This window comes from Schistocerca piceifrons, chromosome 6, assembly GCF_021461385.2.
Source record: "Schistocerca piceifrons isolate TAMUIC-IGC-003096 chromosome 6, iqSchPice1.1, whole genome shotgun sequence".
NCBI classification, from domain to species: domain Eukaryota; kingdom Metazoa; phylum Arthropoda; class Insecta; order Orthoptera; family Acrididae; genus Schistocerca; species Schistocerca piceifrons.
Window position 1 is genome coordinate 571,593,060 of NC_060143.1, and position 25,644 is coordinate 571,618,703.

Here is a 25,644-nt window from a genome sequence, read left to right on the forward strand (position 1 = left end):
TTATGCCATCACGGCACCGCTGACACATCTCTGCATCGCCCTTTACATGTCAAAGAACTCCAAGCATTTTTAAGCAAAATTGCTTACTGTCATAAATTTATTCTGGGCGTGGTCGCATTGGCCCATCCCCTCCAGGAGTTGCTCCAAAAGAAACTTTCTTTTCACTGGATGCCAGCACACGTTCACCCCTTTCGGAATATAAATTACATTTGCTCCTTGTTTGGCTACTTTCCATCCTTGCCACCACCAGGTTTTGGATATGAACACCTCTTCGTATAGACTCGGGCCTATTTTTGCACACTGATATGAGGATGGTTTCAAACATCTGATAGCCTATTCATCAAAAACGCTCAACTCTGCTCAGCAGCACTACACCCAAGTTGAAAAGGAAGTGCTTGCTACCATCTACACCCTCAAAAACTTTCATGTGTTCTTGTGTGAGTCTGAGTTCTTCCTCATTACTGACCACAAGCCCTTGGTTTTGTTTTTTAATTCTTCTGCTACATTGTCCATCAAAGCAGAGCCTAGTTTCTGGCTCACTACAACTATGAAATACATTTTTGGCCTACTGTGTAACATGCAAACACTGACGTGCTGTCCCGGCTTATAATAGGGCAGGATCCTACTTTTGATCAGAACAAACTCCTTTGTTTTCACTTAGATGCTGAAGCCTATTATGGGCTCCCAGATCGCAATTGCTATTGCTTCCAATTCAGTTTTGTGTCAAGTTATTCACCTCATTCAGCACTGTAGGCTGGACAGGCCTCTGACCCTTTGTGTAAGTATTTTGACCTTTGTCACCATCTTTCAGTATTTCATGTTGTTCTCTTAGCTACAGATGAGCTGTCACCTAGGGTAGTAATCCCAGCCTCCCTATGACAGAATGTGCTCCAGCCCCTTCATCAGGGACACTGGGGACTTTCGTGTACCAAGTTTTTGACCCATCAGCATATATTCTGGCCTGGCATTGGCAGTGACACTGTGTAGCTCATTGTGAGTTGCTCTCAGTGTGCTACACAACAGGTGGCACTGTGGGTGGTGCCCTCTCCACAGCCTGCATCGCAATGTCTGTGGAAATGCAACCATGTTGATTTCACGAGACCCTTCCTAAATTCTTACTGGTTCTGGGATGTTGATGCTTTCTCTAAATTTCCACACATTACCTGCTGTCCTTCGACATCAGCCCTGGTTATGATTAATATCTTCTCCTTTTGCTTGTGACTGATACAGTCCACAGTTCCTGTCTCAGACTTCCCAAGATTTTGCTATCCATCAAGACATTCATCACATGACAGCTCCTCCTTTTCATCCCCAACCTAACAGTGAGACAGAACATCTTGTCCACATGTTCACATTTCAAATGAAGAAGTATTTCGTGGATTCCTCCACTTACGAGACTTTGACACAGTTCTAGTTTATGCTGGTGGGAGATAGCAGCCTGACCGAGATGCTCCATGGTCACCAGTCACACAATCTCTTCTGCATCTGCTCATGCCAATCCACCACAACTTGTTGTCATAGCTCACTCCTTGCTCCTCGTCTGGGCTCATAGGTTCGACTGCCGACCAAAGTGTGTGCTGGGGGAGCGGAGGGGGAGGGCGGGGGAGGCAGACCTGCCCTCCTTGTGGATGTCATCACCTTCTGCCTCTCATCCAGGGTCCAGCCCCCGCATTACCAACTGCTCAGCCTTCCCACAATTTTTTGCTGCCAATGGGCCATTGGTGATTCTGCCACCAGCTGGGCCGCACCTTCGTATCCTTCAACACTGGCGTCCCCTGTGCACCCAACCGAATGGCCAATGCCTTCACCATCAGCACAGTTCCACCAAGCAGAGGGAACGAACATTGAGATGTATTTGGCACCCTTATCACCAATTTGCTATTATGGTACTTCACCGGGCATGGGTTGCTGCATGTGTTCATGGACTTCCATGCATGCTCACTGGTTCCGGCCTGGAATCTCCTTCTACTGTCTCATCATCGCCTGTATCATCTGCTGCAGAGGCCACGCACCTTTTAACAGACATCCCGATGCCGGCATTAGTGGAGTGCCTTTTGAAAGGTACTACAACCCTGTTCGAAATACCGTGGAACCTGATTGCCAGTGCACTACACCTCAAATATTCCGCCAACATCATCTGCGTGGGCAGCTACCAGAAGCCACACATGATGGGCATATGTTCTGCCAACAACATCTGCGTGGGCCAGCCACCAGCGGCTGAATGTGGTGGGTCACATTACTTGCGCAAGCACAACGGCGTCCATGTGCCATCTACTGGCGTCTTCCTGTTTATAAACACAGTGGAGCAGGCACTCCCTCTCGCACTGTGTTCATACTTATTGTCAGAACTGCTTGCATCAGTACCTGGGTAATTCCTATCTCTTGCACCTACATTCTCAACTGTTGTTTGCTTGTATGTGGAAGTAGAATAAACTTTGGTTCATTGTGAATGTGCTGTTATTTGTATAGTACAGTATAGTATTTGTATCTTACAGTATAATACAGCAATGTTTCTCAAAAAATAGCAAACCTACTTATGTCACACAAAGTGAAAGTAGTTTTCTCCACAAACACCAAACTACAACATAAATTAGTCCACACCTCAAACAATAAAAAAGGTAAATTTCAGACTAAGTAAAATACAAAATCACATGAAAAACTAGCTCAAGCTACTATATAGCAAAAATTGGCAGGAACTTCAAATTACCCACACTAAACACAACAACCTAATTTTCATAAAAATGTACTTTCCCCACATGGTGTGTGTGTGTGTGTGTGTGTGTGTGTGTGTGTGTGTGTGAGAGAGAGAGAGAGAGAGAGAGAGAGAGAGAGAGAGAGAGAGAGAGAGAGAGAGAATGCAATTGATAATTCAGTAGTCAAAATGGTAACATACATGTTATATCAATGAAAATAGTCAATTTTTGAAAACAATGTAATTGGAAAAATAAAAAATCTACTCACCAGGTGATGGTAGAGGAAACCCCCCCCCCCCCCCCCACACACACACACACAAAGGTATTTAAATGTGCAAGAGCCACTGGCTATTTCTTATGGCCGAAGAGCTGAAGGGGAAGGAAAGGAGTGCAAGAAAAGGACTGGTGAAGTTTAGGAATCGGGAGAGTTTGGAAAAGCTGGCCAGAACCCTGGGTCAGGGGACTATGAACAAGATGAGAAGGAAAGACTAATTGTTGGGGACTATAACAGATGAGATTTGAAAACCTGAGAACTTAAAGGTGGAACATAACGTAATACGCAAGACAGAGATTACAAAGATAAAACATCATGCATCAAGAGCAGAAAGCTAAGTGCACTATATGTTGTCGAAGTGAAGGGGGAGGGGGACGGGGGAAGTAGAGATGTCAGAAAATAACAATACAGAAAACTGAAAGGATGAAGAAAGGAGTAGTTACTGGGAAGAAATTCTGATAGCAAAGAAATTAACATAAATTAAGGTCAGGCTGGTGGTGAGAACCAAGGAGTTCTGAGAAACTAGTGTCAGAAGGGGGGGAGGGGAGGGGGGAATTCAGATGGCACAAGTGGTGAGACTGGCACTGAGGCCATGACTGTCATGTTGTAGAACATGCTCTGCAACTGGATATTATGCGTTGCTGGTATAAACCTTCTTCCTATGTCCATTCATCCCAACTAATAGCTTGGTGGTAGTCATGCTGATGTAAAAGACCAAACAGTGTTTACATAACAGCTGGCTCTCTCTTTCATAGAATATATTTTGCCAGTAACAGGGCTGTTATAGGTGGTGATAAGAGAGTGCACAGGCCAAGTCTTACAGCAGGAACGGTCAATAGTCGCAGTAGTATGAGCCACAGGGTACGGAAATTGGCACAGAAGCAGCATAGCATTTGACAAGGACATTTCAGAGATTCTGAATGGAGAGGCTGAAAAGCTATTCTAAATGTGGTGGGCAAAATCAGACAGATGAACCTAATTTCAGCGTATGGCTTTAGAAAGTCATCTGTTGTTGAAGCAGCTGATTAAAATGTTCAAGACCAGGAAAATACTGAGTAACAAAATGTGTATTCCTAAGTTGTTTTCTGGAGGGATCGTTGTTGTTATTGTGGTCTTCAGTCCTGAGACTGGTTTGATGCAGCTCTCCATGCTACTCTATCCTGTGCAAGCTGCTTCATCTCCCAGTACCTACTGCAACCTACATCCTTCTGAATCTGCTTGGTGTATTCATCTCTTGGTCTCCCTCTACGATTTTTACCCTCCACACTGCCCTCCAATACTAAATTGGTGATCCCTTGATGCCTCAAGAACATGTCCTACCAACCGATCCCTTCTTCTTGTCAAGTTGTGCCACAAACTTCTCTTCTTCCCAATTCTATTCAATACCTCCTCATTAGTTATGTGGTCTACCCATTTAATCTTCAGCATTCTTTTGTAGCACCACATTTCGAAAGCTTCTATTCTCTTCTTGTCCAAACTATTTATCGTCCATGTTTTGCTTCCATACAAGGCTACACTCCATACAAATACTTTCAGAAATGACTTCCTGACACTTAAATCTATACTCGATGTTAACAAATTTCTCTTCTTCAGAAATGCTTTCCTGGCCATTTCCAGTCTACATTTTATATCTCCTCTACTTCAACCATCATCAGTTATTTTGCTCCCCAAGTAGAAAAACTCCTTTACTACTTTAAGTGTGTCATTTCCTAATCTAATTCCCTCAGCATCACCCGATTTAATTCGACTACATTCCATTATCCTCGTTTTGCTTTTGTTGATGTTCATCTTATATCCTCCTTTCAAGACACTGTCCATTCCGTTCAACCGCTCTTCCAAGTCCTTTGCTGGAGGGATCAGCATTACCAAAATTGGATGTGATGACCTGTGAAATCTGTTTTGGAACTAGGCTCATGGGATAATTTTGTCCAGTGACTGCTGAGGAGAGAATGGTGGTTTACTGATGGAAACAGTCTGCATCTGAACCAATACGTTTGCCCCAAATAACAATGCTGTATGGGAGGAAACATTGACATGGAAAGCATGGCAACAGTCAATATATTAATTCTGCTGTTGTTTAGTAGTTTTACTGGGAATATAAGGGTGTAGCTAACCTTCAGTGAGGATAAAGTCAATGTCAAGGAAAGCAACATTGGATTTGCAATAGGACTATGTGGAACTTAATTGGGAGAATGTATTTAGAGTTTACAAGAATTTTAACAGGTCAACCTCACCATGAGTCATGGTAAAGATGTCACCAATGTACATAAAGCAAACCAGGTGCTGAATGCTTATGAATCCCAGGAAATTCCCCCCCCTCTCCCCTCCCCCAAGTGCTCCATGAGAAGGATGGCATAGGAAGGACCCATCCCCGTTCCCAAGAACATACTCCTGAACTATTTGTATATCTGCCCCTCAAGGGTAAAGTAGTTATTTGTACATATAAAGTCAATTAAGGTCAGCAGGAAGGACTGTCATAGGTTTGGAATCAGGTGGGTGGCGAGGAAATGTTCAGCAGCAGACCGACCATGAACACTTGGGCGGGGGGTATAGAGTGAGATGGCGTAAATTGTGACAAGCAAGGTGTGTAGTGGGAGTGGGACAGGCACAGATTTCAGGCAATCTAAGAAATGAATAGGGTCTTTATACTATGTTACAAATGTGGAACAACTAAGGCAGACGTAATTTTGGTGGGTACTTTGAAGCCAGCAGCTATGGGATGGCCAAGGTGATTGGGTTTGTGGATTTTACAAAGAAGGTGAAAGGTTAGGGTGTGTGGTTTTCGTGGGGGTAAGAAATTCTATAGACTGAGGTGTTAGTCCTTGTGGGGTGCCTGAAGTGGACTGAAGGTCAGTCTGAAACACAAGGATGAGATCTTGATGGCAGACGCCGTATGCGGAGGTGTCAGACATCTGGCACAGATCTTCACTTACTTACTCCCAATGGTCAAGTACCACAGTGGTAAATCCCTTATCTTCTGGGAGGATAACGATGGAGTCATCAGCTTTTAGGGAACAAAGAGCTGGAGTTCTGCAGAGCACAGGTTAGTTTTGTAATGTAGGGACCTCAGGAAGAGTTGTGAAGCGATGTTGGATTTGAGGAAGGCTTGGAAGGCTTCTAAGAGATGATTCTGAGGTAGTGGTGGTGTATCAAATTGTGATCTCAGTCAGAACTGTTCAAAGCAGAGTTCAATGTCAGGTTTGCTGTTAGAAAGATTTTGGGACTGGGTTGTAAGTGATGCTTCCAGTTGACAATATGTGTGAAGGACAGTAGGTCCTCCACCAAAATAGCATGACAAAATGCAGGTTTATGTCTGAAAGTACGAACGAACCTTGGCTAATACAGATTAATTCAGAGGTTGGGGTGGGGGGGGGGGGGGGGGCAGTGCCTTAGAAGAGAGGTTGAGAACACTGTACTGTTGTGACTGGTTCTTGTATCATGTGTTGTTATTACTCTGGGAGGCAGTGGTGAAGGCCGGGGGTTTTTAAGAAGGTTGGCTGAGCATGGGGTGTTAGAGAGAAGTGGTAGTTGATGGTTTAGCTATTTATGGATCTGCGGAGGGACAGGAAGGGAAACACCACTGTTGAGGCAATTTCAGAGAAGGGGGTCATAGCTTTCTGAGGTGAAGTCTAGCATGTTGTTGCAGTTCGAAATTCACTTGGTGGACGATACCAAACAACGAAACATGAGGGGCAGATAACTGCAGGATTTTGTACAAGGAGAGAAGTCTGTTGGTGTGGGAATTGGCAGGAGGTGTATGTATCACAGATTAGCCATGTAAATGGAAGAGTTTGCTTTATTTGAAACTGGAAAAGGGGTTGGTGTACAGTGGGACTGCATCCAGAAAAAGGGACTCCCAATGTTAGACCATTGGGAGCAAATCCCACAGACAATCAGGTTTCAAGAAACAGAATGTGGAACCCCAGTTTTGATAGTGCAAAAGAACATTTTTGAAAGGAATGAATGTAATATGTGATGGTATTCACAATGGCAAGAGAGGAGTGTTTGAAGAGTTAGATATGGTAAGAATGGCAAAAAAGAAGAAGCATGAGGTGGAAGAAAAAGAGAAAAGGAAGAAAGGCAGGGAAAATGATCAGCAAAATTCATACAAAAATCGTGAGAACAGTCAAAGGTTAACAAGAGGTAATGAGTGGGCGAGTATTTTTCAGCAGGAAAGTGGCCTACATGATATATATAAATTATAACTTACAATTGACACCTTTATACATATAATGTAATGCACACAAAATGTAACACATCTGACTGTGTACAAACTCTTTATGAAACAGCTGTATCGCAATATTTCTGTAGCACATTTTGATTACAAAGACAAACAGTGTAAGTGGTGATATGCCTATGTGTGAGATTCTGTGTAATGGAGGAGGCACAATACTTGTGAGCAGACAACCAAAAATACAATCTCTAATATTAGCACACAAAAACATTCCAATATTAATTTTGTCCAATTTTCCAATTTCAGTATAGACAACTACAATGGAAGAGAGGCAGAAAATCACCCGTACCGTCATCACAGTAAATATTTATGTAAATAAATGAATTTGAAAATGAAAACAAATTCTCAAAACATGTTGCACTAGGCATCAAGGAATCAGTAACCAGTGGAGTTTTTCATTATTTACATCATGAATGACATAGCTGCAGGCTTTCTGGAAACATCGATTATGATGAACCATGTCAATGTCAGGTACATCAGCAACATTTTATATAGCAGCTTCTTGGCACGTGCCAAAGATATGTGACAACAAGTCACATAATTATCTAATTAAAAACTGTCACTTACTCAAATAATTATAGCTTTTTTATTGACAAATGCTTTGGCATGTACTAAGAAATTAGTATGTAAGATGCCACTGATGATGGACATGTGCCCAATACTAGTCCAGCAATAAATAAATAAATGAAAGTAATCTCTATATGATAGTTTTTATATGTCCACCGCCTCAGCTAAGTGGTAACCATGCCATGCAGTGGACCTGTGTTCGATTCCCGGCCAAGCCAGAGATTTTCTCTGTTCGGGGACTGGGTGTTGTATCATTATCATCATCATCATCATCATCATGCAAGTCATCCAACGTGGTGTTACCTGAAAAGACTTGCAACTTGGTGGCCAAAGTTCCCCAGGTGGGGACTCCTGGACATCAATGCCACATGGCCACTCATTCTTTCAGTTTTTATATGCCCCATAAAACATGTTCAAACTGTTGCAGATTTATTAGCAGCAGATGGACAGTATTATCTTTCCTGGATGGTGAGGTGGAGGTGAGGGCAGTAGCCTTTATTCTTGATCACTAAAAGAAGACAGAAGTTCCTTTCAGGAATGTCGTGTGACTAGGGCCTCCCGCCAGGTAGACCGTTCGCCGGGTGCAAGTCCTTAGATTTGACACCACTTCACCGACTTGCACATCGATGGGATGAAATGATGATGATTAGGACAACACAACACACAGTCCCTGAGCGGAGAAAATCTCCGACCCAGCTGGGAATCGAATTCGGGCCCTTAGGATTGACATTCTGTCATGCTGACCACTCAGCTACCGGGGGCGGACCTTTCAGGAATGAAAGTGAAGTAACTATGAAGCTAATTTTTTCCACTCTGAAAAATTCAAGGAGTATCAGTTTTCTCTGGGTGAACTGCTGTACAAGACTGAAGGTGAATTTTGCACAAGTATAAAAAATTATGATAACTTCTTAGAGTGCATAGAAACAACATACAGATCATCACATAGCCAAATAAAGTATCAGTTGCATGTTACAAAATTGTGTCACATACTTGATACTAGCAGAGGAAAAGTAATGTCTTCAAACAGCTCAGAAGAAGCTGTAACTTTTGTCAAAGACATACAGCACAGGCTTCTACTACTAGATTACACTCACAATCAGATTGTTTTGTGGAATGACATAGGAAGCTTTTTCCTGAAATCTTTGTATATAAAAAACGGGACATCGACAAATGGAAAAAAAGATCAACAGCTTTTATATGTAGTATTACAAATGGTGTAAATGCAAGTCCATTTCTTTCGCTACTGCAGGTTGGTTTGTCATTACATATTTTAAAAATTTTTCTTTCCCAATTTACTTCATGTACTGGATTTCATTCCAAATTGTTTATACTTTGAATCATCAGTCATCTTGAACCTAACATTAAAATTTCTTGAACAACACACAATTCCATTTGTCTATAGCAAAGATCCAGTAAAAGTCTGGACAGGCACAGAGGGTGGTAGTATTGGACATTGTGAGCTCCAACATTAGGTGGGTAGGCTGTATAATAAAAGAAAACCAGTATATAATCAGTTTTATGAGAAATGTTGTGAAGGTAAAAAAATGTCTTTGATTAACAAGATTGACAGGATACAAATTGCAGATTATCTGAGTAGCAAATATTCACCATTGAGGAACATAAATGGATAAAAGTCAAAAGCATTGTACAATATACCTTACACCAACAAGTGCTGAGCAAGGTTGTGAGGGATAGAATAGACCCACCTTTGCTCGATTGGGGTGTTACAAAATTACTACGAAAGCTAAGATAGCTGCATCGCGGCAGTGTTAAAATCGTGGTCACAAACACAAACTGTATAAAGTCAAAATGAGCAGAAGGAGAGCAATGAGAGAAGCATTCAATGAATCCGAAAGTAAAATTCTGCCAACCAATCTGACTCGAAAATCCTAAGAATTCAAGGTCATGCGTAAAGCCAGTAATCAGACCAAAATCATCTATTCTTTCACTTAGTGTCCATATTGCACCCAGAGACGATGGAAGGAGGGAGGGGGGGGGGGGGGTTACGACAAATGAAATACAGAATTCAGTATACTGAGTTTGTTTCAGTGCATAAGGTTCCCCAATTCAATAGCCCCATTAATGCTGAAATTGTAGACATTGAAATAAGAGGTGTGAGGGTGGCAACAAAAACCCTCTTCAATGACCCAACAGTGGAAAGGCAACTACACGTACATCTACCTAAATACCCTGAAAGCCAGCATGGTGCAGTGTACCTTCTACCATTACTAGTCATTCCCTTTCCTGTTCTGCTTGTATATGGGGCACAGGAATCACGGTTGTCTATATACCTTCATACGAAAGTTGATTTCTCTTATCTTTGCAGCCCTTATGCAAGTTATATAATGGTGACAGCAGAATCGTCATACAGTCAGCTGCAAATGCTGATTCTCTAAATTTTCTCAGTAGTTTCATTGGGGGGGGGGGGGGGGGGGGGGGAATTATCTTCCCTCCCGTGATGGCATTTGTTGAGTTCATGGAGCATTACCATAATTCTCTTATGTTGATCAACCTGAATGGTTACGAATCTAGTAACCCACCTCTGAATTGCTTTGATGTCTTCCATTAACCCAACCTGGAGGGTATTCTAAACAATCGAGCTGTATACGACAATAGGTCGCACAGGTGTTCTTTACACAGTCTCCTTTATAGATGACCTATACTTACCTAGAATAAACCAAAGTTGACCATTCGCCATCCCTACTGCTGACCTTATGTTCTCATTCAACTTCATACTTGCTTTGCAACATCATGCTTGGATATTAAAAAAATCTGTATCATACAGCACACCATTAATATTGTATTTGAACATTGCAGGATTGTTTTTCCAACTCATCTGCATTAACCTACACTTTGGAATAAGCTACCATTCATCACACCAAATAATTCTAAGTCACCCTGTATCCTCCCACAGTCACTAAATGATGACATTTTCTCATACACTGCAGTGTCATCAGCAAACAGTCACAGCCCGCTGCTCATCTTACCAGTCAGACCAAGAGAACAAGAGCAGTCCAATCACACTTCCCTAGGGCACTCCTGATGAACTCTCGGCATCAAAGACAATATCCTGGGTTCTAATACTTAAGAAGTCCTTGAGCGACTCATTTATCTCAGAACCTACTCTGTACACTCGGACCTTTATTAAAAGTCTGCAGTGGGGTACAGTGTCAAATGCTTTTCAGAAAACTAGGCAAATGTAATCTTTCTATTACCCTTCCTGCACGATTTACAGGATATTGCACAAGAAATGGGAAGCTGAGTTTCACTTGATCAATGCGTTCTAAATCTGTTCTTATTTGTGGATAGAAGCTTTTCTGTCTAAAGGAAATAGATTATGGTCTATCTTAGAATACGCTCAACGAAAATAATCATTTTTGTAAATATAATGTAATTGGATAGGTAAAAAAATCTACTCACCAAACATAGTTAACGGTATTGAAATTTGCAAGTTTTTGGAGCCAGTGACTCCTTCTTCTGGCAGAAGAGTTGAAGGGGAAGGAATAGGGGTGACAAGAAAAGGACTGATGAGGTTCACGAAATAAGGAGAGCTTGGAAAAGTTGCACAGTAACCCAGGTCATGGGAGAGTTACCTTTGAGGGACAGACATATAAACAGGTCATGGGCGCAGCCATGAGAACCAGAGTGGCTCCTTCCCAAGCCACACTCTCCAGGAGCCACTTGGAGGGGGCTTTTATGGAATTCATAAGCATTCAGCCCCTGGTTCAGTTTACATTGATGACATCTTTGCCATGAGGACGAATGTTGAAGCTGATCTGTTAAATTCTTTGAATCTCCAAGCACATTCTTCCAGTTAAATTTCACATGTTCCCATTTCAAATCCCAAGCCACTTTCCTTGACATTGACCTCACTCTCACCAAAGGTCAGCTACACCTTTCGTTCACATTAAACATGCTGACAAACAACAGTAATTACACATCGACTATCCACGTCGAATGCTCCATCCAATACAGTCTTGGCATTCGAAGCAAATGTATCTGTTCAGATGCAGACTCTTTACAGCAGTAAACCACCATTCTCTCCTCAGCCTTCACTGGACAAAGCAGATTTCACAGGCCATCACATCCAATTCTCGTACTGCTGATCCCTCAGCCACTGGCTCTGAAAGTATGCAAATTTAAGTACTTTTATATGTGTGTTGCCCTGGCAGCACTTAGTGTGGTGTCACCGCCAGACATCACACTTGCTAGGTGGTAGCCTTTAAATCGGCCACGGTCCGTTAGTATACGTCGGACCCGCGTGTCGCCACTGTCAGTGATTGCAGACCGAGTGCCGCCACACGGCAGGTCTGGAGAGACTTCCTAGCACTCGCCCCAGTTGTATAGCCGACTTTGCTAGCGATGGTTCACTGACAAATTACGCTCTCATTTGCCGAGATGATAGTTAGCATAGCCTTCAGCTACGTCATTTGCTACGACCTAGCAAGGCGCCATTATCATTTGCTATTAATCTTGTGATGCATGTACTGTCAGACCAATGTTCACCAATTATGGATTAAAGTTAATTATTCCAGAAGCTACGTACTTATTTTACTAGTCTCAACTCCTTTAACTGTTCCAGACCTCACGCCAGCCTGCGTGAGCTTAAACGCGTGCCTTTCGGCTTCACCTGGCAACACTTAGTGAGTAGATTTTTTATCCATCCAATTACATTTGAATATTCCCAATAATTATACACCATACTGCCTTGGAAGACACTGGTCTAATTTATTGGTTCCATTCTTTTAATCTTCTTATATATCATCAGCACTTTTTTCCTGTCTCTTGGGCCTTTGTGCTGGGCAAAAGTTTCTTGATAAATGCCAGCTAAGCAAGGGGCCAATGCCATAGAGCAGAGGCCACCAAACTCTTTTCATAGCAGGCCAGATAACTGAGAAAATGACGAGTGCAGGTTGCATTATCATTCTGTACAATACTTGAAAGCCAGATTGAAATCTTTGGGGAGGAAGACAAAAAACTAAGTTCAGTATTCTGTGTTAATCATGAGTGACATGTTATGCAGAAACAAGGCGGCATCAGCAAAAAGATAGGTACATCAGATCTAGTGTGCACACATCAAATCTCACAAACTAAGCAGAAAAAAAACAATGAAACCAACATTTGGCTTTCTAGAAATCATTTGGTCTTTTGGTTTGGTATTGCATATTCAATTCAGACAATTGGTTTAAAATGCACAACAGTCAATCTTATTCAATATGCTAACTTCAAATACTTCATTTCTGAAAATGGTTGCTCACAGACATAAGTTGTTCAAAGCACTGATGTAATACTGGTGGGAAATTTCTTCAGTTTCAGAAATTTAACATCACATAAGCAGCGGCAAAATTCAACAAGTTTTCCTTCTCCATGCTTCTCTTTCAACAAAGCATTTATTTGCAAATCAATGATCTCTAGCAGAAGATCAACTACCACAGCAGACTGATTCTGGAATTGAAGAACATCACTCTAGATGTTGTCAAGATCTGAAAATCTGCCGAAAAAAATGCTGCTTCAAGTTACAAATAATTTAACAGGAAATCAAAGTAGACATCTATGAGGATTATAGCATAAAACCCTTTGAAATAAAAATGAGAAAAGTTTTCTCCTTACAGTTGTGCTTCGAATAATGACAGCTTACTCCAACACCTGAAGGCAACAAGAGGTTAGACTTTCCCTGAAGTTCGATGGTCAATTCATTCATGGAGACAGAGTCTGTATGCAACATGACCTGAGAACATGTCCACAGATCTGTCGGGGATGCGTGAAATTTAGAGATGGAACTCTTGACTTGCTGAAATAGGAACAAAGTTTCTCGTAACAGGTGGCTACGTTGTTGCTCGAAAAATTACAAAGGGAGTCCAAGTGGTTCCCCATACTCAGATTCTGCTGCAGAAGCTCCAATATCAGACTTAATGGTTGTATGTAGTCCTAGTAACACCAGCAGTAAGGCAGATACATCTTGTGCTAAATATGTTTTATGACACAAATTCAAGTACCATCAGCTGGCCAAATGAACTGACGTTGCAGGCCAGATCCAGCGTGGGCTGCAGTTTGAAGACCCCCGTCATAGAGTAATCTCTGTAAATCAAAATTGGATCACAGCCCGACATGGTGACTTATTTGTATTCAACCCTCAGTTGCTTCTCAACACAAGAGATGTCTATTACTTTGTCCTCCATACAGGAATCTGTGCAGCGGTCAAACAATGGTATTTCTGTACAATCCTTCAGGGTGAATAATTTTTTAAATGCAACATTTAAAAATCCAGCTCTCCTTTTGTTGTCTTCTAATGCCACACAAGACTGGCTGACGAATGATTTGAGCACAAGACTTTGATCCCCTTAGTGATTTTACGTAGGACCAAAATTTCTTGGATTCTCAGTAAGATCTTTCACAAATTTATAACGACGAAAGTTGTTGAAAGCTTTGGGCATCAATCTTTTTATAGGTGCACAAATTTCTAACTTTCACCTGTCAACACTTCCGTACCATTTTTTGAACTGAGAGTGCTATAACCTGTTTCATCAGTGTTTTCCAAATTTTGTTATTATAAAATGACAGCTCGTTTCCATCCTACTCACTCATCACAAGCTCCTCCAGAGCGCAATTTACAATCAAGCGTAAAATTTTGCCCTCTACACACATCACGTTGGGACTAAATGATGTCCATTCATTGTTTAAGCAAGATGCTAACTACTACTTATTTGCTGTTTCCAGAAAGAACACTCTAATCAGCCTTGTTGATGGGTTTAATAGCTTTGGTAACAATTGTTGCTATGGTGACACTGTGCTCTCTAAACCTAATCTCTATGCTGACTCTGTAAATAATGTCAAGCCTGCCTGTAGCAGCAAGCTTTACAGTACTTCCACTGTGTGTGGATTGCTGAACTAGTTTCGCATTACAGTTTTTGGAAAATGTGTTAAGAATTACTTCACAAGACTGTCTGTACATCAAAAAATCGGCAAAGCCTCTGGCTAAGACTCTCCATTCAGCTCCGTAACAAAAGACACTGATCAACCCTGGATGCAATATTGCAAATTATAAGCTCTGCAACAGTGACAGTTTTCACCACTTTTGCCAGATCCCTGCACAAACTGAGGATGGCCTCAAAACTCAAGTGACAGGTGTCACTGGTACCTACTACAACCTGAGTGCGACTGCCCTCTGCACCCTCAATGGCTGCAGGCATTTCAGATGCCCTCTCTCCACTGCCAGCTTATTGTCTGAATAATGAAACGCTGCAACAGTTATGACTTTTTTTATGCTTAGCACGACATGTTTCAAGAATTTTTTCTCCTTGTCAAATGCAAAAACTTACAAAATTATTTTGTGTGGTATTTACACACATGATGTCCTGTATCTCTTGCACTGCAGTCGTCTCTTTCAGATTATAAGGCACTGTGCCTACTCAGTTATGTAGAAAACCACACACACTATCACTCCCATTGTTTATTTGTGTAACATCCACAAAAAATACATACATAAATACTACACTTGACAATGAGAACAAATTCTCAAAACATATTTTGCTCAGCCAAACAACGAAACACGTTAAATACAGTTTGACAATGGTGTCACTATGATCACAACAATCACTAAACTGTGCACCTGCAGTAGAGATTATTTGGAAATGGTTGTGATTGGTCATCATATTTTTATTTGAACAAACCTAGTTACTGCCATCAGCCACCACGCCGAGTAGAGCTTGGCAGCGATAGGAGATAGGCACGAATTGTTCCAACTTTTACTTGTTTACCGGTTCAAGAATCTGGTGTCAAGAAACTTAGCAACGTAACATTTGCAAACAGTGCTTGATGGCGAACACGATGCCAGAGTCATTTTATGTCAGTTTTTTCTACACACACTTTTTCATAAAGTATAAATCACAGGGAAAATTATAAATATGTTGACGCAAAATCAGGTGCGATCTAACATTGTGAACAGGGAAATTTGATGGGAGCAATAAAAGAAAATGTCATAAAAAGTGGGAAAACATTAATTCATGGACGTCAAAGCACCATTGTACTTTATGTCCTTAAGAGGCGCCATAGTGCGCCTGAAATTGGAGCTCCCGATAATAAGCAAATCCCTCCCCCAAATGTGCTTAGACCTTACTGAAGGCACAGCCTCTTGTCAACTCATAGAGTGAATGGATGAGGCCAGATTTCCACTTCCCAAATTCAGTTTCTGCACTGAGCGACACGAACATATTAGGGAACTGCCACTCACCCTAAGGCGAGAGTATGACCCCCCCACTCAACTCTGCCGTCAGAAAGGCCATAGCATTAGAGAACAGAGCCTATAAGTGAAACAAGAGACACTCAAGGTGTCCTATGTGACATGCCAATTTCTCCACCACTTCTACACCCACAGGTGCAGACAGCTGACTATGGCCGACAGCATCTTCAGCTGCTCGTGAAGTGAGCCAGTTCCTCTTGCGTCTGCACATAGCATGCACACTCCATATTCACATACTACTAAAATTCTAATGAAAACAATAGGTACACCATTATTACTCTAACAAGCAAACATTAGGGGTTACACTCATCTGGTATGAGACGTTCCTGTGGGGGGCAAGGGTCCACTGGGATCGAACTGCACAATAACCCTGGGATCGGTGTGGGGCAGCAGTGGATTGGATGGACTGCTGTGGCCTGTTGTGGGGTTGTGAACCACTGAGGGCTGCAGCGGGACGAAGCCTCTCCGTCCCTTCTAGGCCCCCGGTTTAATACACAATACACCCTCCACATATATTCTAAAGGGGTTTGCAGAGCACAGATGTAAATGTAGAGCGTAGAGAACCAGTGCTCATTGCAACAAAGGTAGCATTATCTAGTATGCTGGCCTGAAGACCAGATGTGAATACAAGAGCAGAGTTGTAAATAACATTGGTAACACAACCCTCTGCCGTGAAGGCAAACAGGATGTTCATACACAGCAAAGTGTCACTATAGTTTCCAGTCAGCATCACTGAGCTTACGCTTCACAACAGTTTTCTGTCTGGATCTACTCTGTCTCAACGTTAGAGAATGGTCACTGAAGTGGAGAACATGTTACCTCCAACTGTATGAGTCTGGTTACCCCCAACTGTACAAGCCTACAGACCAGATTCCAGGATCGGTGATAGAGAATGAGCTTGGTTCAGTGTTACACTTGGTCATTTTCTCAGTGTTTGCAGGCCAATAACTCCCAACTGTCAAACAGTACACTGTATGAATAACATCACTTGAGCAAGTGACGAAACCATATTTCTATCTCCGATGCACTGTGCCAATTTATTTTTCTTTAGTTTTGGCTGATTACCCATTCTTAAGTGTCAAATATAATGTAAGCATATCTCACTTAGGTATAAATATGATAATGGAAAGTTCTGGCTTGAATACGTATAGAGGAAGCAGTAAAGAGAACTCCTTGTACAGTGGATGTGTGGAGTGGTCAATACACACATAATGCATTAGTAAACACAACAATATAAAGAAAAGATAGATTGAGAGCGGCACCAATTTTCCTTTTCTGATGAAGGTTTTGGCCAACAGCTAATGTGCAAGTGTCTTTTTGTCGATTCTATCTGCAACTCAACTTGTCACCTTTACAGTGAGTAACAATCTATCTTTTCCTTATATTGTTGACATTCCAACTTGGGAGTTTCCATTGCTTGACTACTACAACACACACACACACACACACACACACACACACACACAGAACACAAACGTGCATGCCGGTGCGTCTACTGTTATCAGTGCTGCAGGTTGATGGGTGGGTGAGGAGTTGTGTTGGGTGGAATAGGTGAGAGGAGAAAAAGAGATGGCAAGGAGTGGAGGGAATGGTGGCTGATGGGACAGAGGGAGAGGCAGCAAGGGGTCGAGACAACAGTGTGGCACTGGTGAGCTTACTCTGTCACAGACAAGTGGAGTTGTGATAATAATGTCTTTCTTATTAGGAGTGCAAAAGTTTGAGGACTAAGAACAATTACTTCAAGAGCAGCAACAGTTGATCGATCCAGTAGAGCACCATACACTTCGACGAGCCTAATGCAACTGAGGTTTAGCAGCTGTCCCACTGGTTTTCTATTATCGACTGTTTTGGTTCGTTAACACCTCATCAGTGTACAGCAAACTCTGAGACTGATGCTATCTACACAGTTAAGCCAATAACTGCATTTCCAATTATGATAATGTTTCGTTATTGTGGCATACGTTAGTTGGTGAAGCAGAGACAGAGGTGACAATAATAGAGGTTTAATTATGTTCATCAGCCAGCAATTACAGAACAAAGGGTTCAGCACACCCAAATTCAACCATTCCGTGTTAAGCTCCCTGAGGAGATCACCATTTAGCAGGGACCATGTCAAATATTGACCTTCTCAAAGTTGTGGCAAGTGTTACCTTCTGAGAATTAAGATGTCCATACTTTACATATGATACTGAGAGTGTCTTTGCAACACTTGTAAAAATTACATTCTTCAGCTGTGCAATTACATACTAAAGGGCATATGAGAAAAATGGAAGATTGATTTACAGCTAAACATCATGCAATCACACCAAGTTCACAGAAAACATTTCATCACAATGCTGACAGGCCTCCTGAGCCCACAACATATGTGAAAAGTTAATATTTGTCACCTACATTGATAAGTATAGAATTAGACTATGAAGAACTTTGGAAAATCCATTACTCTTCTTCTTCTCCTCCTCCATAAACATTTCGGCTTATGCAACTCATTCACAAAGCCTTTTCCAATCTTGTCTCCCAGAGACTATCCTCCAGGATTTTCTCACACTGCTGTCCTCACCAATTCACATCAGCCTTCACCTTGTCGCTTCATCTTACTCATGGCCTTTGAACTCTTCTTCTTCCAGATTCTGTCCATTCCAGAGCTTGGTAGTCTTTCGCTTCTCAATCTTTTCAAGTGGTCAAGCCATTTCACCCTATCTATCTCCCTAAGTTCTTTTAGGGGACTGATCTGAAGAGTGTTTTGTATTGTTTCATTTAATTCCTAGTGTTACCGAGGATCCTCAAAGAAAGTGCATACCTGTCACTTCTATCCTATTCAGTCCCTGTCACTTGTATTTGGACCTTTATTTGTCTGGGTCCAACAGCTGTGCAATTACATACTAAAGGGCACACAAGAAAAATGGAAGATAAACTCATCAGTAGACAATATGAGTGGTACATCATGATCTTTGCTTCAGCAGGTATTTTCCAAAACCAAATTATGTCCAATACACAATAATGAAATTGTGAGCAGTTTTCTATCCTCTTCGAAGTTTCTTCCTTGATGTTTCCTTTCCTAGTTAGCCTACCTCCTAGACAGGTTTCCATTATAACTTATATCTGCCATATCGGAGATCTATGAAAAAGGAGGCCAGACAAACGTGTGGTTCCTGAAGAGGGGCAGCAGCCTTTTCAGTAGTTGCAAGGGCAACAGTCTGGATGATTGACTGATCTGGCCTTGTAACAATAACCAAAACGGCCTTGCTGTGCTGGTACTGCGAATGGCTGAAAGCAAGGGGAAACTACGGCCATAATTTTTCCCGAGGGCATGCAGCTTTACTGTATGATTAAATGATGATGGCGTCCTCTTGGGTAAAATATTTCGGAGGTAAAATAGTCCCCCATTCAGATCTCCGGGCAGGGACTACTCAAGAGTATGTTGTTATCAGGAGAAAGAAAACTGGCGTTCTACGGATCGGAGCGTGGAATGTCAGATCCCTTAATCGGGCAGGTAGGTTAGAAAATTTAAAAAGGGAAATGGATAGGTTAAAGTTAGATATAGTGGGAATTAGTGAAGTTCGGTGGCAGGAGGAACAAGACTTCTGGTCAGGTGACTACAGGGTTATAAACACGAAATCAAATAGGGGTAATGCAGGAGTAGGTTTAATAATGAATAGGAAAATAGGAATGCGGGTAAGATACTACAAACAGCATAGTGAATGCATTATTGTGGCCAAGATAGATACGAAGCCCACACCTACTACAGTAGTACAAGTTTATATGCCAACTAGCTCTGCAGATGACGAAGAAATTGAAGAAATGTATGATGAAATAAAAGAAATTATTCAGATAGTGAAGGGAGATGAAAATTTAATAGTCATGGGTGACTGGAATTCGAGTGTAGGAAAAGGGAGAGAAGGAAACATAGTACGTGAATATGGATTGGGGCTACGAAATGAGAGGAAGCCGCCTCGTAGAATTTTGCACAGAGCATAACTTAATCATAGCTAACACTTGGTTTAAGAATCATGAAAGAAGGTTGTATACATGGAAGAACCCTGGAGATACTAAAAGGTATCAGATAGATTATATAATGGTAAGACAGAGATTTAGGAACCAGGTTTTAAATTGTAAGACATTTCCAGGGGCAGATGTGGACTCTGACCACAATCTATTGGTTATGAACTGTAGATTAAAACTGAAGAAACTGCAAAAAGGTGGGAATTTAAGGAGATGGGACCTGGATAAACTGAAAGAACCAGAGGTTGTAGAGAGTTTCAGGGATAGCATAAGGGAACAACTGACAGGAATGGGGGAAAGAAATACAGTAGAAGAAGAATGGGTAGCTTTGAGGGATGAAGTAGTGAAGGCAGCAGAGGATCAAGTAGGTAAAAAGACGAGGGCCAGTAGAAATCCTTGGGTAACAGAAGAAATATTGAATTTAATTGATGAAAGGAGAAAATATAAAAATGCAGTAAATGAAGCAGGCAAAAAGGAATACAAACGTCTCAAAAATGAGATCGACAGGAAGTGCAAAATGGCTAAGCAGGGATGGCTAGAGCACAAACGTAAGGATGTAGAGGCTTATCTCACTAGGGGTAAGATAGATACTGCCTACAGGAAAATTAAAGAGACCTTTGGAGATAAGAGAACCAGTTGTATCAACATCAAGAGCTCAGATGGAAACCCAGTTCTAAGTAAAGAAGGGAAAGCAGAAAGGTGGAAGGAGTATATAGAGGGTCTATACAAGGGCGATGTACTTGAGGACAATATTATGGAAATGGAAGAGGATATAGATGAAGATGAAATGGGAGATACGATACTGCGTGAAGAGTTTGACAGAGCACTGAAAGACCTGAGTCGAAACAAGGCCCCCGGAGTAGACAACATTCCATTGGAACTACTGACAGCCTTGGGAGAGCCAGTCCTGACTAAACTCTACCATCTGGTGAGCAAGATGTATGAAACAGACGAAATACCCGCAGACTTCAAGAAGAATATAATAATTCCAATCCCAAAGAAAGCAGGTGTTGACAGATGTGAAAATTACCGAACTATCAGTTTAATAAGCCACAGCTGCAAAATACTAACACGAATTCTTTACAGACAAATGGAAAAACTAGTAGAAGCCGACCTCGGGGAAGATCAGTTTGGATTCCATAGAAATACTGTAACACTTGAGGCAATACTGACCTTACGACTTACCTTAGAAGAAATATTAAGGAAAGGCAAACATATGTTTCTAGCATTTCTAGACTTAGAGAAAGCTTTTGACAATGTTGACTGGAATACTCTCTTTCAAATTCTAAAGGTGGCAGGGGTAAAATACAGGGAGCGAAAGGCTATTTACAATTTGTACAGAAACCAGATGGCAGTTATAAGAGTCAACGAACATGAAAGGGAAGCAGTGGTTGGGAAGGGAGTAAGACAAGGTTCTAGCCTATCCCCGATGTTATACAATCTGTATGTTAAGCAAGCAGTAAAGGAAACAAAAGAAATATTTGGAGTAAGAATTAAAATCCATGGAGAAGAAATAAAAACTTTGAGGTTCGCCGATGACATTGTAATTCTGTCAGAGACAGCAAAGGACTTGGAAGAGCAGTTGAACGGAATGGATAGTGTCTTGAAAGGAGGATATAAGATGAACATCAACAAAAACAAAACGAGGATAATGGAATGTAGTCGAATTAAGTCGGGTGATGCTGAGGGAATTAGATTAGGAAATGAGACACTTAAAATAGTAAAGGAGTTTTGCTATTTGGGGAGCAAAATAACTGATGGTGGTCAAAGTAGAGGAGATATAAAATGTGGACTGGGGAATGGCAAGGAAAGCATTTCTGAAGAAAAGAAATTTGTTAACATCGAGTGTAGATTTAAGTGTCAGGAAGTCATTCTGAAAGTATCTGTATGGAGTGAAGCCCTCTATGGAAGTGAAACATGGACAAAAAATAGTTTAGACAAGAAGAGAATAGAAGCTTTCGAAATGTGGTGCTACAGAAGAATGCTGAAGATTAAATGGGTAGAGGAAGTATTGAATAGGATTGGGGAGAAGAGAAGTTTGTGGCTCAACTTGACCAGAAGAAGGGATCAGTTGGCAGGACATGTTCTGAGGCATCAAGGGATCACCAATTTAGTATTGGAGGGCAGCGTGGAGGGTAAAAATCGTAGAGGGAGACCAAGAGATGAATACACTAAGCAGATTCAGAAGGATGTAAGTTGCAGTAGGTACTGGGAGATGAAACAGCTTGCACAGGATAGAGTGGCATGGAGAGCTGCATCAAACCAGTCTCAGGACTGAGGACCACAACAACAACAACAACAACAACAACAACAACATGCACAAGGAAGCTGCAGCCACTCAGGTACCTTGGGCACTTATGCAGTCTACATGGCCCTTGCAAGCCTCAGCGTCATGAGCTCCCATGTCATAGTCACGACCTGACACCAGGCAGCAGCACCAGTGCTGGCAGAGACCACCACTTCCAAAGGATCTATTCATGGCTGCACAACGCATCACAAGAGAATCGTATCACGAGTATTCCATCACCAGCAGCTACAAAGACCAGCTCATGGACTACACCAGCAGTTCTACCACTTTCAAGAGCCTCTCCTGGCCTCTGGGTGAGTACTGCTCGCCTCAGCATCTTAGAACATTCAAAATCGTAGGGACTGATGCCGCTATTCTCAGCTTTCATTGTTGTTTCCTTTGTGGACTTGGACTGTGTTAAGGACAGACTTTTTGTACCTGTGTTAGACAGCACAGCGTTCTAGGGGCTTATTTCTCTGCAACCTTATTTTCCTACGAAGCTCTTAGTGATGTTACTACCTTTTAGAAACAGTCGAGAAATTTTAGATAGCAGCTCCGTCAAGCCTCTGTACCACTACCTAGTAAGAAACTGTATTTTGTGCCTTTTTTCTTATTGCTGAAGCAGATGTATTTCTTTGTCAATAAATTTGTTAAAACTTGATCACCGTTTTCTCAGTGTCCCGTAAGGGACACTTCAATGTCTTTGATTTTTCATTTTCCTTGCTGACTTTTTGTTAAGCTTGTTTCTAAGTCTGCTTCTTCAATTATCTGTCAAGTATTTGGTTCTTCCATTTTTAGCTCACTGTCTTCCCGTATCATCACATCATTTGCATAATTTTCATATCATCTGTTGTTGATCTTTGATGAACTTACTTAATGATGTTGTGCTCAACTTTATTCGAGAGCACTGGAGAAAGCATGCTTTCTTGTCGAAGCTTTCTAACTGTTCTAAACCATTCTGATTTTTAATTGTCTTTCTAACTGTTCTAAACCATTCTGATTTTTAATTGTCATTCTATCTTACTTCTTATTTTCTGTAAAATTATCTTTTCGTAAACCTTCATGCAATAGCACAGTAATGTTAATCCTCTGTAGTTCTCAAAGAGCATCATGTTACCCTTTTTAAAAATAGATACAATAACTGTCTTTGCTCAATTATCGTCCTCAGTGCCCTCATTATTGTTTACAGCCACTGAATTTTGATATGTCCCACAAGTTTGAAAATCTATTGCTGATCTCCTCACAGTTGTCCAAAATAAATGGAAATTAACTTACTGCCATTAACAATCCCCTTGACAATAAACAAGGATATATGCCATAAATAAGTGCTAAATAGAATACAGGAAGAAAATTGTGTGTACCAATACTATGATAATACAACTCATATTAAAGAAGCTTACCTTTTCCTATATGTCTTCGAGTATTTTCTATTGTAGAATTACGGTTGACATTTGACAACTGTCCCAGACAGAATCTATCGGAATTGTTACTGGGGTTTGTGAAACCATCCACAATGATTACATTGCTCTGACAATGGAAGATTTCTCCGACTCTGCTATTCAGTTCATAGTAAGCAATGCTTGCCCAGAAAGTTGGCTCCTGGGGAGAAAAGGTGCAACGATAAAATTAACTGCTCTTCTTTTAAACAGCAGATTAAAAAATAAGCATCATCACCATTAAAGCAACAGTAAAGTACTGGATAGGATGAGGAATTCCAAATCAAATCTGAGCATATTATCATTTATTTCAGTTAACATGTTAAAAAACCAACAATGGGAAAAGGTACCTGGTAAGCGACTGGTGCAACTTCTGACATATTTAAGTTGCTTGATGTATCCATAGCAGAAGGATCTGGGAGAGCAGTGCCTGTACCCTGCTGTGTTTCTTCAGGTGGGCTATATGCAGGTGGTGGTGTTTCTGCTCATATGTAACACACATCAGTCAAATTAGAAAGATAGGTATGCCATAATTATAGGCAACAATCTTCAAACAGTACAAAATTATTAATTCATGAAAATTCATCTTATAACTCTTTAATTACATTAGTATATTTTATGTTAATTGCATTAACTTAACCATTTTTTTTACTATTAAATTTCCCACACACTTTTAGTTTTTCTTTGCACAATTCATTTCTATAGATTGTGCACCAATTTTGTTTTCTTAGGCTCTGCGTGACATTCTTCGTAACAAACCACAATGGAAGTAGCTCATGCAAATCAACAAACTGCATACATTCCAACAGTTTTGTGTGCTTCTATAGTACATCTCCGTATATATTATATAATCACAAAGGTACATACAATGACAACAGGTTCATTCCACAGTAAGGATTAACACCACACCTATCACTAAATGTAATCTGCAATACTGAAAATTGGTGTCAATGAAGCCAACAATCAATTTGGCTTCCAAGAAAATGGAGGCACTGGTAAAGCTATTCTACCGTTTGCAATGTAACTGAAGAAATCTTAAGAGTGTAGAGAAACATTTGCATAGCTTTTATGGACATCAGGAAAGTATTCAAAACACTGTCAGCTGGAACCAACTAACGGGAATTCTAGGAATGATCAAACTACAGGGTGTATATATGGACAAGCAAAAAAAGTTCCCGGATTTTTCCCTGATTTACCGGTTAAAAATACACTTTCTCCCAGATGAAAATACACTTTTTCCGTGTTAAGTGACAGTATACTCTTCTTCGGCACTGTAAAAATCATCAATCCTTTGAATGTTTATGGTTTTATATACCGACAAAGAATTGCCTGGCACTTTAGAAAACGAAACTCAGGGGGAAAAACGCATTTTGAAAGACCTTTGATGTGCAGCAACATGTACGCTGCATATTTTTGTATTACAAAGGTATAAATTTGAATTCCACCAAATAACGCATGTCACTTTCCGAAGCATTGAAATTGAGATTGCGATGCACTTTTGTAAGTGTCATAGCTCATTCACGTGATCTCGCCAAGCAATGACAGCAAAAGGACACGTGATGTAGTCAGCCAATAGCAAGATCACTTACGTAGCGCGAATACACTAACAAAAAAAGTTAATGGCTTAAATTAATATACTTCACATATAATATTGGTCTCGAAGATTAATAAGTTTGAAGAGAAGCTAAGCTTCCACATATAATATTGATCTCTTTGTGCGTGTTGCACTTTAAGATACACAAATGTGCCAGTAAAATTTTTAGTAACGACGCGAATGTCTCACCTTCTGGACACGAAATACTTCTAAATGGCCGTCCTCAAAGAGCTGCTTTTTAAATGAGAGTCAAACGCTTTGTGATTTAAGAAATTCATCGTACATTCTCGCACATAATTCATCTTACGTAAAAGGAAATCT

General features: G+C 41.0%; 1 protein-coding gene across 3 annotated transcripts in view; it reads right to left on the reverse strand.

Annotated features, from left to right (window-relative positions):
* The window catches only part of LOC124802787 (protein mothers against dpp), a 129,890-nt gene that overhangs the window by 36,858 nt on the left and 67,388 nt on the right, over nucleotides 1–25,644 (reverse strand). For all 3 annotated transcript variants that reach the window (XM_047263788.1, XM_047263789.1, XM_047263787.1), the window contains exons 5-6: nucleotides 24,080–24,210; nucleotides 23,694–23,892 (exon numbers count right to left, since the gene is read on the reverse strand). In XM_047263788.1, coding sequence (XP_047119744.1) covers nucleotides 23,694–23,892; nucleotides 24,080–24,210 — 330 coding nt within the window. The remainder of the gene's footprint in view (nucleotides 1–23,693; nucleotides 23,893–24,079; nucleotides 24,211–25,644) is intronic.